This window comes from Octopus sinensis, linkage group LG1 (assembly GCF_006345805.1).
Source record: "Octopus sinensis linkage group LG1, ASM634580v1, whole genome shotgun sequence".
Lineage (NCBI taxonomy): Eukaryota > Metazoa > Mollusca > Cephalopoda > Octopoda > Octopodidae > Octopus > Octopus sinensis.
Window position 1 is genome coordinate 71725415 of NC_042997.1, and position 17959 is coordinate 71743373.

Sequence of the window (17959 nt, forward strand, 5' to 3'; positions counted from 1 at the left end):
TGAATTTTTCAACTAAGAAATGTATGTTTTAAGCAATGTTTTGACTGTTATTTCTAGCAACTCCTGCTGGTTTGCTCGTAGCTTTTAAATATTTAATTTGCTCGCGACTCTTTTAATGTTTTTCACTGTTTACTTTGCACGTGTATATTTTAATGTTTTTCACTGTTATTGCTAGTGACTTTTGTCGGGTGACTCGTAGCTTTTAAATATTTAATTTGCTCGCGAATCCTTTAATGTTTTTCACTGTTTACTGTAGCTAATTTAATGTTCTGACATGCCAGTGAAACCACCCACCCCACCCCACCAACACCCACCCTCCTGCTTTCTCACTGCTATGACAGATAATGGAAGAGGCAAACGAACGCGTTGTTTTCTGATTGGCTGGAAATTCTGAAAATTATCTAACTTTGAACATCTGTAACAACTTCGGATTCAGCGTCAAAAGTTACATTTATATGATACATTAGAAACTTTTTAAAAGATTACTATACGCAATGACAGTAACCACTAAGATCCAGCGTGGAAATACAACGTTTATATTATGTATATGTACATAAGGCGGCGAGCTGGCAGAAACGTTAGCACGCCGGGTGAAATGCTTTACGGTATTTCGTCTGCGTTACGTTGTGAGTTTAAATTCCGCGGAGGTCGACTTTGCCTTTCATCCTTTCGGGGTCGATAAATTAAGTACCAGTTACGCACTGGGTCGATATAATCGACTTAATACCTATGTCTGTCCTTGTTTGTCCCCTCTGTATTTAGCTCCTTGTGGGTAATAAAGAAATAGGTATTTCGTGTGTCTTTACTTTCTGAGTTCAAATTCCGCTGAGGTCGACTTTACCTTTCATCCTTTCGGGGTCGATAAAGTACCAGTTACGCACTGGGGTCGATGTAATCGCCTTAATCCCTTTGTCTGTCCTCTCTGTGTTTAGCCCCTTGTGAGTACTAAAGAAATGGGTATTTCGTCTGCTGTCACGTTCTGAGTTCAAATTCCGCCGAGGTCGACTTTGCCTTTCATCCTTTAGGGGTGGATAAATTAAGTACCAGTTGCGCACTGGGGTAGATCTAATCGACTGGCCCACTCCCCCCAAATGTTAGGCCTTGTGCCTGGACTAGAAACGATTATGTATACGATGATACATATCTTCTATTAAAACTGTGAGTCCAACAAAATGCTTCTTCTCCGACTCACAGTTTTGATACATGTTCGCGCTCAGTACCAAACTTTATTACAAGTTATACCACCTTCTCCAGGGCGAATACAGAATTTACACACACACACACTGAATGAGCTTGTTATACACATCATCATTATTATGTATACGTGTTTATGAATCCCTACCCGCAATATACACGAACATCTCACCTATAGACACACCATACAGGTTTCCACGGCCACCTAACCACACATACGCATGTTATTTATTTTAAAATTCTGTGGCAATAACATTCTTTTAACAAGATATATTCTCAGCATATTAGTCATATTTTTTGAGACGTTTCGTTAAGAGAATATGAACAGAAAAACTTTCACGCGAGATAACAATAAGTTTGAGGAAGTGAGTTCTTCATAACTGTTACCAACATAATAGAGTTAAGGATGTAATCTAGGGCCTAACAATGCACTGCAGTCGTTCAATGATGTGTGAAAGTTTGGGTAGTGTGTGTGTGCGTGTGTGTGTATGTGTGCGCGCGTGTGTGTGTGCGTGCATGCGTGTGTAATGCATTCTATAGATAATAATGAGGATAATAATGAGGATGATGATGATGATCATCATCATCATCATTTCAAATTTTGGCACAAGACCTCTAATTTCGAGGGAGTGAATAAGTCAATTACTTATTTTTATTGACCTCAGTGGAATTTGAATCCAGATCGTAAAGACGGACAAAATGCTGCTAAACGTTTTCTCCGGCCTGCTAAAGGTTCTGCCAGATCACCGCCGTTTAATAATCCTTTCTACTAAAGGCACAAAGCCTGAAATTTTGGGGGAGGGGGCTAGTCGATTATATCGACCCAAGTACGTAACTTATTTCATCGACCCCGAAAGGATGAAAGACAAAGTCGACCTTGGCGGAATTTGAACTCAACGTAAAGACGGACGAAATGCCGCTAAGTATTTCTCCCGGGGTGCTAAAGGTTCTGCCAGATCGCTGCTTTTAATAAGAATGACAGAATTTAGATAGAAACAGAAGCACTTTTATGCGCAGCACAAAAAAAAACAAGCATTCAGAGCAAACTATGTGAAGTACAGAATTGATAAGAGAACTGAGACTAACAAATGCAGAATGTGTGGTGAGAGGAGTGGAACATGGTGACACATTGTTAGTGAATGCCCTAAATTGGCACAGTGTGACTACAAATGACGATATAACAATGTGGCAAGATCGATATATTGGGAACTTTGTGGAAATTATGACCTAGAAAGATCAAAGGTGTGCTATGACCAAATCCCAGAAGGAGTTACTGAGAATGAAGACTGCAAAACCCTGTGAGATGCAATGATTCAGTGTAACAATCAAATTAGACACTAGAAACCTGACGGCGAGCTGGCAGAAACGTTAGCACGCCGGGCGAAATGCTTAGCGGTATTTGGTGTGCCAGTACGTTCTCACTTCAAATTCCATGGGTCAGGGCTTTGTCAACATCTGTATTATTCACTTGGGTATTTGCCATTGAGAGGTTTTTCTTGCCATTTATCATTCAGAATATCTAAGGCAGCAGTTTTAGCACGGGTTTTCATGCGCTTAGCTTTTTCTGTGCTTGTTTCTTGTGTGTCTAATTCCGAAATTTGTTGTATTCGGAATTCACTTAGATATTCCTTTGACTGTTTTGTTACTGAGTATGATGCTTTCTTGTTTTCATGTTTTGAGACAAGTTTTAACATCCAGTCCTCAGAGTTTTTCAGGTAGGTGTCTAGGCCAATTGTAGCAATCTTCATTGATATTGCCAGTTGTAAAAGTCCACGGCCTCCCTCTTTTCTTGGCAGATAAAGTCGTTCTATATCTGCCTTAGGGTGGTGCATTCTATGCATTGTCAACAGCTTTCGTATTTTTCTGTCAAGGTTACATATTTCAGTAATTGGCCAGTTAACGATATTGAAACTAAGTCACGACTTGTATGGCTAAAGCATTTATCGCTTCGATCCTATTATTATTATTATTATTATTATTATTATTATTATTATTATTATTATTATCATTATTATTATTGTTATTATTATTATTATATTATTATTATTATTATTATTATTATTATTGTTGTTGTTGTTGTTGTTGTTGTTGTTGTTGTTGTTGTTGTTGTTGTTGTTATTATTATTATTATTATTATTAGTAATATTATTATTGTTATTATTATTATTATTATTGTTGTTATTATTATTATTATTATTGTTATTGTTGTTGTTATTATTATTATTATTATTATTATTATTATTATTACTATTATTATTATTATTATTATTATTATTATTATTATTATTATTATCATTAATTTTATTATTCAGTAGTCTTATTCTTATCACGTGCTTTCACTACACTACCGAGCGCAGCTCTGTATGCCTTGGGTATGTGCTGTGGTTTGTTGTGATGCTCTTATTGAAAAGTGTTTCACGTAGGATGTGTGCGGTGCCTAGTAGTGCCAGTTTGTTATATACACTTATTAGTCCTGGTGTTAGTCCTGAATATTTTTTTTATCATACCTAATGCGCCTACTATGATAGGAATTGTTTCTGTTTTTAGACTCCACGTTCGAGTTACGTCTATTTCCACATCTTTGTACTTTGAAAGTTTCTCCGTTTCTTTTAGAGAAATATTGTCATCTGATGGTATTGATAGATCGATTAGAAAGATTCTTTTCCTTTTTTTATTCTATTATTATTATTATTATTATTATTATTATTATTATTATTATTATTATTATTATTTTTCTGAGATTTAATAATGCTTACAGACAGTTTTTCGAAATCAGTGGCAGAAGTCACTAGAAAAACTCTTATATATTTGCAAACAGGCCTTTTCTTTCATCGTGATCCGGTGATTACCGCCCGTTGATAAGAGGCAATAACCTCGAAACCGCGGTCCGGTGCGTATCACTTAGGCTTACGAGAAAGGGATGGCCTCCCTTTGCAAGTACCATAAGGGCACAGATAGTGTGACTAAAGCCAGCTGGAGACGATGATCTCCTGGGGCTAAAAAACTACAGTAACACCCCCCCCCCCTTTGTGGTTAGCCATATTGAGATGGCTATTATACTTTACATTGTCGAGCGATTACTGTTTGCATCTCGTTCTGAGATTTAATATTATTATTATTATTATTATTATTATTATTATTATTATTATTATTATTATTATTATTATTATTATCATCATCATCATCAAGGCAGCGGGCTGACAGAATCGTTAGCACGCTCGCCGGACGAAATGCTTAGCGGTATTTTGTCTGCCGCTACGTTCTGAGTTCAAATTCTGCCGAGGTCGACTGTGCCTTTCGTTCTTTCGGGGTCGATTAAATAGTACTAGTTACGCACTGGGGTCGATATAATCGACTTAATCCGTTTGTCTGTCCTTGTTTGCCCTCTCTGTGTTTAGCCCCTTATGGGTACTAAAGAAATAGAAATAGGTATTTCGCTCGTCGCTACGTTCTGAGTTCAAATTCCACCGTGGTCGACTTTGCCTTTCATCCTTTTCGGGGCTCGATAAATTAAGTGCCAGTTGCGTACTGGGGTTGATGTAAACGACTAGTCCTCTCCCCCAAATTTTCAGGCCTTGTGCCTATTGTAGAAAGGATTATAAATGCGGGGAGCTGGTAGAATCGTTAGCAAGTCAGGCGAAATGCTTAGCGGTATTTCGTGCGTCTTTACGTTCTGAGTTCAAATTCCGCCGCGGTCGACTTTGCCTTTCATCTTTTCGGGGTCGATGAATTAAGTAACTGTTGCGTACTGGGGTCGATCTAATCGACTGGCCTCCTCCCCCAAAATTTCGGGCTTTGTACCAAGAGTAGAAAAGTATTTCGTCTGTCGCTAGTTCTGAGTTCAAATTCCGCAGAGATCAACTTTGCCTTTCATCCTATCTGGGTCTATAAATTAAGTACCAGTTGAGTATTGGAGTCGATGTGATCGACTGTCCCCCTCCCCACAAAAACCAGGCCATGTGCCTATAGTGGAAAGGATTATTATCATTATTATTAAAGACTGCGGGTTGGCAGAATCATTAGCGCTCTGGTCAAAATGTTTTGGGACATTTCGCCAGTTGCTACTTTCTTAGTTCAAGTTCTTTTCGGGGTCGATGTAATCAACTCATCCTCACCTCCCCTAAGCTGCCCTTATGGCAAAAATTTGAAATAATAATAATAATTATTATTGCTATTAAAGCAGCGAGCTGGCACAATCGTTAACACGCCGGGCAAAATGTTTAGCTGCTTTTTGTTCATCCTTACGTTCTGAGTTTAGAAGCCGCCGAGGTTGACTTCGCCTTTCATCAGTTCTGGATTGATATAATAAGTACTAGTTGAATACAGTACAAAGTATAAGCTGAAGAATTTTGGGGTAGAATTAGTTGATGTAATCAACCCGTTACTTGTACTATTTTCTAACGAATCAAGAAGACAAACAACATTGATTTCATAGCCTCCCTTAATATATGTCATAGTGTGCCAATGTATTGTAATTGCTATGTTTGGTTGTTATTAGTTCTTAATATTGCTTTTGTTATCATTATTGTTTTGATAATGTTAGTATAGAAAACATGTATATCAAATTCTTAAAAAAAAACTCACAAAGGTTTATTGCACTGACGTTCACGATACGTTACACCGCCACCACAGCTCCTGGAACACTTTGTCCACTCCGTCCACTTAGACCAGGCACCATTAATCGGTTTAGGGCCATTTTTGCCAAATTTAACACAGCTACCACCACGACACCACTACAAAATAAACATTATGATACAAAAAAGAAAAAGAAAGAAAAAATATACCATTGTTTTCTTTAACTTGTACTCCAACGCATATAAGTAATGTATCCATTACCACGCAGTTTGCTAATCTATTCATTAGCATACAGTTCTCTAACTTACACACATATCACACCTCTAAACAAAACATACAAACTGTACATACCACGCACTGCCAACAATTGGAAACTGAAAGGAATTCGACTCATTTGGTTCGCCAGAAACTAACATCTATCAAACAATGAAATCTAATTAATTCCTGCATAAAAATATGATAGGTTTTGCTGCTTTTCAGTCGATCCATCGAATGTCAAGTATTCTGGTTACATTGTTTCTAGCACATTGATCAACTTCTCTATTTTCTTTTTTAATTTTTCTATCAACAATGTTTCAACCGCACTCGTTGTCTCTATTTTACATACTATGTTTTCTCTGTTATTTTAATCTATTTTTGTCTGTTCCCACAGAAAATCCGTTTTCTATTCGTAATACTGCAATAAAACAATTAAATTTTAATATCCAAGTTATTAAAACTGATCCATTTCTTATGTTGCTTCAATTTGCATCATCGTAATAGGGCTTCATAAATTCTGATCTGGCTCGTGTTTCTCAGCTTTATCTCATAATGTCTACACTCACTATTAAATTCATTTTTAGCGCTGTCATAAAGGTAGGAGCAAAATATCCACACTCCACGATTATTACCAATGACAAACTCATCACTATGCTTTGTGTATTTCGGTCGAAAATCTTATGATTAAAAAATTTGACCGTCAATATCTCAGGAAATTTTGTTCAAAACCTAGCTTGCAATACATTCTAAATTCAACCAATTAAATTTAATCATCGAATTGATATTGGTTTCAAATTTTTGCCCAACGCTAGCAATTTTGGGGGATATCGACACCAATCCTCAGCTGGTACTTATTTTATATACTCCAAAAGGATGAAAGACAAAGTCAATCGCGGCAGAACGTAAAGACAAACGAAATGCTGAGAAGCCTTTTGCCCGGTGTTCTAACCAGTTCTGCCAGTTCGCTGTCCTAATTATCGCGTTAATATTAAAAAAAAGAAAGGCGGCGAGCCGGCAGAATCGTTAGCACGCCGGACGAAATTCTTGCCGGAATTTCGTCTGCCGTTACGTTCTGAGTTCAAATTCTGTCGAGGTTGGATTTGCCTTTCACCCTTTCGGGGTCGATTAAATAAGTACCAGTTACGCCCTGGGGTCAATATTATCGACTTAATCCTCTTGTCCGTCCTTGTTTGTCCCCTCTATGTTTAACACCCCCGTGGGCAATAAAGAAATAAATATTTTAAAAAAGAAATGAAGATATTACTATATAAACACAAGAGAGATAAAATATAACAAATATTATCCCTTGTGTTTTGTTACTTAAATCAGCTTAGTTTAATAAGTGAATATTTTTCTAGAATGACCTAAAAACAATAATTTGCAAAACAATTGTGTATAAATGATGCACTTAACTGGGAAAAATTACATCATCCGTTAACTAGAGACGTCATTTAGTACATCAGAACCTAAATCAAAAGATGTAATGCTATGGATGTATAATACATGCTAAATGTTGCTCAAATAAACAGTGAAGATGCCTTCTTTGGTTGGGAATATAACGATAACAATGTTACAATAAATAAAACCAAAGAACAAATTAAAACAAATATACACCCGCCCGGACCATGTATCATAACAATGCTTCCCTCTGCTATGGACACTAGATAGCCATACATACATTCATACATACATACATATGTGCCTACCTACCATACCATGTCCACAGGAAGTGCCCTCAGCTGCCGGTAGGAATTTCGTTTCACATCTCTCATTTCCAAGGTAACACCATAAGGATTTACAAGAATCCTGAAATAAACGAATGTAAAATTATACACATGACTGAATAGATACGTTGCTGTGCATACACGCGTGTGAGTATTTCTTTCCTTCAGCCTACTGCTTGCCCATCGCTAAGCGGGTGCATTGGACGGCACTCCTCCCACCCTCACTGTTCCATGGTGCTCCCTCAAATTTAGAAAATACAGCTTACAAAATAGTGCCCACCCATACCAAAATGTGGTGACAGGTCTGGCCTACTGGTCGATCTGTCTGTCTACCTTCCTGTCTGTTTCTCTCTCTTCCTCTATTTCTCTATCTATCTATCTATCTATCTATCTATCTATCTATCTATCTATCTATCTATCTATCTATCTATCTATCTATCTCTATCTATCTATCTATCATCTATCTATCTATCTATCTATCTATCTATCTATCTATCTATCTATCTATTTATCTATCTCAATCAATCTATCAATCAACCTTCGATGTGGTTGGACAACCAATCCCAAGTAGTCGGAATTCACAATGCACGTTGTACTATTCATCCTTTCGATCGCTCAATACGAAACATGGCACGCGAGACCGTTCTGATGATTTTCTTGCGTCACCTCGCAAGATAAACGTATTTAAAGGACAGGAGCAACGTGAAATGAAGTGCTTTGCTCAAGAACGCAACGCACTGCTGGTCTGGGAATGGAAATCACGACCTTGCGATTGTGAGTGTATCACTCTCACTACTCCGCCACGCGCCTTCACACAATCTATCTGTCTGTCTGTCTGTATTTATGTATGTCTGTCAGTCGGTCTGTCTATATGTCTGTCTGTAAGAATGCATGCATGTATGTATATATATATGTTTTTTTCTATCGTCATCGTCTATCGACATGTCTTGTAAACAGAGATATATTTATGTATGGTGAAATGAATACAGTTGTTAATAAATAATACACACCAGCTAAATTGTTTGAGTGTCTAGCATATCACAATATCTTAGGAAACTTTTCTAATTACCATAAGTTGACGATATAAATAACTGTCCAAAACATACAAACAGAATGTCTTGTTAACAGTCACACCTAACAGAATATAATCCCCGAAGGAAAACTTTTGGGTAAAGACAAGCATTTGAGAAGTAAGATGATCTTTGACTCTCTTTCACTCGGTAATTTGTTCTGGTTGTCTTGATAACATTTTGCTTATGGAGTTAGCATGCTGCAAGGAGCATTCTAAATTTATACACTGTTTTATGATGTGGCTATTTATTGCCACTCGCAGACTGAAACCTGCTGGAAGTAAGGCCGTGCCCATGACCCTTTTCGAGGTGTCCGTAATTGGTGACAAAAAGCTAGAAAATATTATCATTCTGGAAACGTGTCCCGAACGCATACAACACACAGGATTTCATTAAAGGCAATTATTAGTTATAAGGAGGAGTTAAACTTGGTGACGTATTATGTCTACAACGAAACTGGCATTCACAAATATTCCGCCAACCAAATTTCACTCACAAGGCTTTGGTTGGTCCGATGCTATCGTAGAAGACGAAGTTCTGCCCATTGGAAGCTAGCCTGAAAACATGTAGTTTCGAAACAAACGCCTAAACTACGAAACGAAGGAAATAATGATGAAAAAACTTTAGAAAATGTAGATGTATTTTGGTTGACGTAGTAAAATAGTATTATTTATAAATTAACTAAATTATACTTATTTCTTGTGTGCCAATGGTGGTAGGATTTATTATTCCTTTTACTTTGAGATCGCCATTTCCAAAATATTTTGTTGATTTAACACTCCAAGTTAATAAAATCTTTCTCGAATAAAAAATAACACTAGTGTTTCAATCATGTTTGTCTAGAATTGAATGATTGTCAGAGTAAATTATTCCGAAACGAATTTGATGAATAACTTACTCGGAAAACAATTAGCGGATTTTGAACTTGATCCCATAAGCCAGTAAGAGAATTTTTGCTTCTGTATTTTACTGAACATTGAATCCCATGCCTGAAATTGAATCCCATGATCCATGGTTGCAGGCTTTATCATACGTAATTTCAACTTGTAGTTTTTGTAATCTTACTCGATGAGCCGGGCCAATAAAGGTCAAATGTATTGTTTTGGGTCACAATGTAATGTCTCCTCCAATCAGTTACAAACAATGAATAATTCGGCTCATAGTTTATATCTAATGGCAGTTAAGGACTTCACTATTAAGTCGCAGACAATTTCGGATGTGATTCATTATTTCAACAAAAAATTTTAAGTGGACGTCAGCATTTTCAGAAACGAGAAAAAGATAACGGAAGTTAAGAATCGCTTTAGTGGGCTATTTTTGTCGAAAACACTTTAATAGAAATCCAGGCTTCTGGTGTCTGTTTTATTATTTATCACAAGATGCAAGTTTTTTTTCGGCAAGTTTTCCTAGATGTTTCTTTCATCTGAAATCGCCCACAATAAATCTGAGAGGAAGAGTTGTGACTGTCAGTCTAATGTGAATTTTTGTTCACACAATTGCACTCATGTTTTTCTCTAATCAAGTTGTGATATGATGCCTTTCCAATCAGTATTAGTAACGTGTGCAAAACAACTTCACTAAATATAGTTAAACCAGTGAGCTTATGGAGCCATCAAAGCAGTGGAAAATTACTTTGCGGTATTTGTTCCAGCTTTTAACATCCTGATTTCAAATGCTGCTAAGTTCAGCTTTGCCTTTCATCTTTTCGGGATCGATAAAATAAAGTAGTAGCCAAAAACTGGAGTCAATGATAACGACTAATCCCTTCATCTCAAACTGCTGACCTTGTACCTATATCAGGAATGATCATTTTATTAAACAATATTGTTGTTGTCGTTCGGGTTGAACAGTAAAAGTCTGCCTTTATTTCGGTTCATTTTTCACATAAATGTTTCGAAATTTGTGAATGTCTACCTTATTACCTTGAGTAGAGAAAAGGTTTGTTTTTGCACGTTTAAAAAAGTTAAACCTACTTTTAACAACTTGTTATTTACAATATTTACACGTGTTGCAAGATGGCCACTTCAGAAGTAGCTGGAAGTGCTATTGGCCACATTGATGGTAGAATAAACATAAACGATTATTTCAAACGTCGTATTTGAAACGTCGAAATAAATAAATAAATAAAAAAACACGAGCAGAGCCACAACCTCAGACTTTTACGCTTGTACAAAAGAAACGAAAAGTCCTGTATTGCCAAGATTAATTCTAATGAAAAAGTTAAAGCAGTACGAGCAAATGTACTACCACTATACTAACGCTGAGGAACAAAAGGAGAACATTTATTTGAATTAGCTCAAATAAAATTAAGGAGCAAAGGAGGAGGTTTGTTACGTAAGACAATGTTTCCTTTTCCAATGAATTTATTCAACAAAGGGTGAGAAGGAATGAAACATTTTCTAAAAACAGAGGGAACTTCCATTTATCGCTGAAGCTGGAACTGGAAGATGTCCTGACCGAGGTTTGGCGGTACATATGCTCTACTGACCAAGACAGGTCATGCTGAAGGTTGTGCTATGTCTTTAAGAGAAGTAGACAAAGTATAGTGTCATATACTTCTCCACTAACATAATCAAAGTACAAGGTGGTCAGACACGTGATTGTCCCAATATTGTTGTGTGAGTTGCCTTGACTTCTGAATGTCTGTATTTATTCTTTGTGAAAGGTGTTTTTAACTTGTCCTAATAAAATAAATAATGACGAGACGAATATTTTAAGGAAATGACATTACAACATCAAGGAGAATCCGAAGAAAAATATAGTCCCGTGGGAACTATAGGAAATATTTTCTCACAGAACAACAGCTATCAACCCACACTACACCAGATGAAAAGAGAAATCATATTTGGAAATACAAATAAAATAAAAGAAAATATAAGTGCAGATTTTATGTTCATTGCCTTATTAGAAATATATTTCTATAGACCATGTCAATAAGAACATACAGAAGAAGCATAGAATATTACAGAATGACTGAACCCTATCTTTAAATGAATAGAACAAAATATCAGGTTTCGTACAAAGAAAGCACAATGTAAAGTTATTAGTTATGTATGTGAAAGAATGGATAAGCGAATTGGTTCAATATTCCTATCGTGCGTCCCTTGAGGTGAATAGCAGAAAAAGAAGGAAAAAGATATGAGGAAGTTAAAAAGAAAAAGAAGATAGGGTGTTGGACAAGTGATCGAGCTGTCAGTAGTTCGTATTCTGTCAATGTTCGTGGTAGCGGGGACACTTAATATTGGTTTCAAATTTTAGCACAAGACCACCAATTTCGGGGTGGTGATTAGACAATTATATTGGCCCTAGTGTTTAACTGGTACTTATTTTATCGATCCTAAAAGGATGAAAGGCGAAGTCGACTCCGCCGGCACTTGAACTTGGAATGTAAAGTCAGAAGAAATGCCGCTTTGTCTGGCGCGGAAACGATTCTTAGGGACTCTTAATATTAAATATTCAAGTATACTCAGATATAAATGATGCTACAGAGCTGATGTTTACTCCTGTAAGTAATAGCTACCCTGTAAAATTTGGTTTCAACATACAGACCTTTGTAAATCCAAGTGCCGAGTTCAAATCCATGTCTCATATCGAAAGAGAGAGAGAGAGAGATGGGGGGAGCAGAACGAGAGGGAGCGAGAGAGAGAGAGAGAGAGAGAGAGAGAGAGAGAGAGAGAGAGAGAGAGAGAGAGAGAGAGAGAGAGAGAGAGAGAGAATAATTTCTTTGCAGAAAGTAGCAAGAGAGAAGGGATTGTTTTGGTTAAATGTCAAGGCAACTGAAATATTTTCTAGTCTGAAAATTCGGTATTCAACTATCAGTGAAAGTATTCCATTCTACTTGAGAATATTTCAATTTCTTCTTCCACCATTTCTTATCCCTGGTTTTTATCAACGATTTCATTAAATAGACTTAACACCTTCGTCATCTACTTTAAATACTTTAGCATAATTTCAAACACGTCATTGTATGTTGTGGGATCTGGAAGGACAATCCCGTTCTAGCAACCATACGTTTATGTAGTCAAACAGTTGGAGTGTAGTAAATAAAGGCATAAAGTCTAAATATTTTGAGGTGAAATATATAACCGATTAAATGATTTAAATGGTTCTTATTTTATCGACCTTGGTTGGAGGAAATGCAAAGTCAATCTCTGAGAGATTAGAATTTTAAAAACAAAAGGATATAACTAAATAGCACAAGTCGCTAAATCAGATGCTCTGCCTACTCTGGCATTCAGAGCTCTAATATAAAGGATTACTTTATTGAATAATAACAGTATACGACAGACATCGTCTTTACTATGTTCAACAATTCGAATTATAAATACACAAGCACACCCAGACACACGTAGTTTACTTACAATTATATATATATAAGCACACAGATACAAACTCACATATATATATTTGCTGCTAAACATTTAACGATTCACATCATTGTTACTTGGAGTTTCATACATGAGGCAAATGCTTGAAAAGAAAATACCGTCTGATCAAAAACACATTCCACGTGTGTGTGTATGCGTGTGTGTGTGGGGGGATGTTCTGAAACTCCAAATTATAAAATGATTCATTAACTGTTTCCAATAAACACAAGCGCATGGAGTTAATGCATTTTTCTTTCATTTATACTCATAAACGTCTATGTTGCTGTTGTCATTGTTGCTGCTGCTGCTGCTACTACTACTACTACTACTACTACTACTACTACTACTACTACTACTACTACTACTACTACTACTATAAAGGCAACGAGCTCGCAGAATCGTTAGCACGCCGGACAAAATGGCTAGCGGCATTTCTTCCGTCTTTACATGCCAAATTTAAATTCCGCCGAGATCGACAATAGCTTTAATCCTTTTAAGGTTGATGAGATGAGGACCAGTTGAGCACTGAGGTCGAGGTAATCGACGAGCACCCTCACCCACAAATGTCAGGCCTTGTGCCTATAAAAGAAAGGATTGTTGTTGTTGTTGAAAAGCCAGTGGGCTGGTAGAATCGTTAAGGCGTTGGACAAAATGCTTAGCTACGTTTCTTCCAGCTCTGATACGGTTTAATATGTCAGCACTGTCCGCATTTAACAGCATTTCGTTTTGTTCTTGTTGACATACTGCATTCAATTATCGACCAATTGATGTCGAAATTGTCAAGAAAATTTCCTTTCAGATGCCATGCATAACTAGATAATACTGTTATGTGTCCTTTTTTTCTTCTTATCTGGAGATGGACTTAAGTTTCAGATAGTTGTTTGTAAACCTTACTGCAATCGCATTAACCTAAGACTTTTCTGTTTGTGGGCGGCTTATCAATTATATGTGCACGCGTGTGTTTGTGTGCGAATGAGTGTGTTTCATGTGTGTTCATTGAGATAACAAAGCATCAAAGACAGATGAATTCCTTACTTTGTCAAAATCAAATATACAAAATCGTGCCTTGTCACCAAACTGCCACTTGCACTGAATGTCTGCATCATATAATTCTCCAGGTAATTTGGTAGGGAACTCAATTTCAGTCACAAATTTGGGTACATCGTTTAGACAAGCTGACTGAGGAGTACTGCAATAGAAAAAAAAATACAATTCTCAAAATGACGTCAAAATGAAATATACTGAGTAGCATGATTAAAATAGCTATCAGTGCATAGATATACATAGATATGCGTGTGTTTGTGGGATTTTGGACTTATACATTCAGGAAGACATACTGCTTAAACTGAAAGATATTTTGGAAGACATATGGATTAGTTTAAGATCAATAATAATTTTGCCTACCGATAGTAATGTTCCTGTCAGTCATGCCAATCAGGAAATGTCGAGATATTTTAGGTCCGTATCAAATGATAGTTCGCTGTCATACATAATTTCCTCTGTCACCCAAGTAGACACTTTATCACACCAAAGTACAGAGGAAAATATTTTAGTGGAACATTCTACACATTAATATGATAGGGCCTCACTCATATTATAAAATGAGTTAAAAAATGTTGATCGACTGATATTACCCATGCAATTAGTAGCTATGAACTACCTTTATGAGATATTAAAAACTTAAAAGCATAAAATTTTAACGTAATAAACATTTTAAAATGAATTTATTTGTACTAAATTCATATACAGTCTCAATTAATCAACAAAGCAAGGACAGCATTGTCCAATCTAATGCTACTTTTAAAACCTGGCTCTATGATGAGACTATTCGTTCTATGTGCTATGTATACTGAAAATACTTTTTGCTGTTACTTTTCATCGCCTACTTAGTCTACTTTACCGTGGACAATTATATATCTTTTGCACTAAAGTCTATGCTACACTATTAACTTAATGCACCACTAATGGCTTTTAATGGCTTGTGGCGCCAGGCATATTCTAATAGAACTGATCTCATCAAATTGGTAAAAGATCAAACGACAATATATATCGGTCACAAGATGAAGTGTTCAGCACGCTATTCTATAAAACATTTCGCTCACCTCTATTGACTTTCACGTTGTCTTTGCACGCTGTTTCTGTGTCCATAGAAAAGGTTTTAGAGCGCATTTTTAAAATTCTTGTCATACCAACTCATCCATTTTGATCTTATTGTTCTCCCAAAATTTTTCAGTTTCGTTTCAAATATGGATTTAGTTTTATATTGTTAATATAAAAACTAACAGTTCTATATTATCTTAGTAAAAATAAAAATGTTGATGAAAGTTAAAATAAATTAGAAAGAATAGATTAGATAATGAAATGGGTGGAACAGAATTCTTAAAATTCCCAGCCATATTAAAATAGATATTGATTAAGGACAAACAAAGATAAAGTCTTAAAATATATTCTCCTTAAATAGCCGAACCGCGTGCACGCAGAATGTAATTTATTATATATGCGTATTTGCATAAAATTATAGATAGCAGGAGTAATACACATGCACACACACACGCGCACACACACACACACACACACACACACATAAATAGAAATATAAACACATATACATACATACACACATACACGTGTATATGTTTATAGCTATATGTGTGTGTACACACACACGCGCGCGCACACACACGTGTGTGTGTGTGTATGTTCGTACAGAGACTGATACTCAGAGCTATTTATGCAAGCACATACATGCACATATACGGACTCTTATGAATCATGCAGTGTTATTTTAAGTCAGCGTACGATAAATCTCATGTTTTTATAAACAAGAGAATTTATATAACGTGTGGGTTTTGAAGAGGGTGGAGTAGCTGAATCGGTGAATCTGTAGACAGAATATTTTGTCCCTTGTGGTTGGTACATCTCCTTAATTTCCGAGTTCAAATTTCGTTGATGCCACTTTTGTCTTTCACCCGAATGGAATACCCAATAGTCAAGGAGTGAGTGGTCGGAGCAATTAAACTGGCTACACTATTTCTACAAAATGTCGGAATTAGACACCCTATTATTCCATTATGTTTTCATCACGTTTAAATGAGATTTTTGTTTTAAATTTGCATGACTAATATTTTTATCATTTACGTAAATGTTATGTTTTGGTCGATGCTGAACTGAACCAGACGAAATACAAAGCCATAACTTGTCTGTTGTATAGCATTTTCATATTAAAATGATCATTGTATTAAATTTTTGTTTGTTTAAGTATTTGTATGGGATCTCACTGTACACGGTAAAACTGTTTTCTTTTTTTGTTTTTTTTACCGAAAAGCAAACAGTTTGTTCGTCGAAAGTATATACAAAGTCAATGGCCTGTTTAGGTTCAGGTACTTCTGGCTAATGAAGCACATTTCGAAACACCTATTTTCCAGAATCCTTTGCGCCAATAAGCCAAATGTGTTATGACTACATTGTCGTCGTAAAAGGAAGTAGTTGTTGTTCTATGACGTATTTAACAGCGACTAATATATCTTACATCCGAACTTGCCTAGACGCATTAAAAATAAATATTTGTTTCATCTCCTTAAGGTATTCTAAAGACTAATGGATGACTAATTAGTTTCTCTGGGTTGGTTACAAAGTCATAAAATTTTAAGATAGGCGAATGCTTCAGTTATACTTTTGACATATCTTTGATAATCACATGAGACTTGGTGTCTAGTAGTGCAAATAAGTATTTACATCATTATTTAGAAAGGACATTTGCGAAATCAGTATAGTGTAAATGGTAGCATGGCAAGCAAGCATTGTATGAGGGTTGAGTTTCGTCTGTGAGTTCGTTACAAATACATAATAGTTACATTAGAAACTTGGCTGTTACCTTATAACTAACATCATTTGCAGTTAGATTTCATTTATATATCTTATCAAGATGCGTTATTTTGGTATATTAAATATAAGAGAAAATATTTAGAATAACATTGCGAAGTGGCTGACAAATTCCAAATGGGCCACGTGAAATTGGCTTTGCAGTAAGTTCAGTATTTTAGATGGATATTTGTATCGCAATTTAGCAGAACAAAGCTGCAAACTCAAGCACGGGTGTTATTAAACAGAGACACACAGTTCTTAAGTGCATAGCGTTTATACATCATTCTTATCATACCTCTGTAAGGAGGAAATTTATAGATATGTTTACAAGCGCTTAAGTACACCCACTCATACATACACACATATGTACACCCTCCCAGCATTTTGCATTGTCCCAGCAAATTTAGCTATCAGAAACAATCACATCAATCTAGTTCAGCTTCACACCAGTCTGCCAGTTTTTCTCAGTCTGCCTTGCTCTTGGATGCAAGCTTTAGCTCTCACTATAGGCTACGAATGCCGGTGGCATTCATAAACCTACTGCTATAGTAAACTAATGCACACATCAATAATCTGTTAACTAATGTACTTGAGAGAGTATTTCCATCATACTCCACCTCCACCACCTCCTCCTCTTCTTCTTTTTCTTCTTCTTTTTCTTCTTCTTTTTCTTCTTCTTCTCCTCTTCTTCTTCTCCTCTTCTTCCTTCTCCGTTTCTTCCTCCTCCTTCTTTTTCTTCTTTTTCTTTGTTTTTCGTGTTTATTTTTCTTTTTCTTCTTCTTTTTCTTCTCTTCTTCTTCTTCTTCTTCTTCTTCTTCTTCTTCTTCTTCTTATTATTATTATTATTATTATTATTATTATTATTATTATCATTATTATTATTTTCTCATTCCGTACTTAATTTATC

At 36.1% G+C, this 17959-nt stretch overlaps 1 protein-coding gene across 1 annotated transcript in view; it reads right to left on the reverse strand.

Moving 5' to 3' along the window:
• LOC115213637 (A disintegrin and metalloproteinase with thrombospondin motifs 16) overlaps positions 1–17959 on the reverse strand; it is a 408361-nt gene that overhangs the window by 55996 nt on the left and 334406 nt on the right. Inside the window, exons 10-12 of the mRNA XM_029782588.2 lie at positions 14224–14377; positions 7738–7833; positions 5779–5927 (exon numbers count right to left, since the gene is read on the reverse strand). Of these exons, the coding sequence (XP_029638448.1) occupies positions 5779–5927; positions 7738–7833; positions 14224–14377 (399 nt within the window). The remainder of the gene's footprint in view (positions 1–5778; positions 5928–7737; positions 7834–14223; positions 14378–17959) is intronic.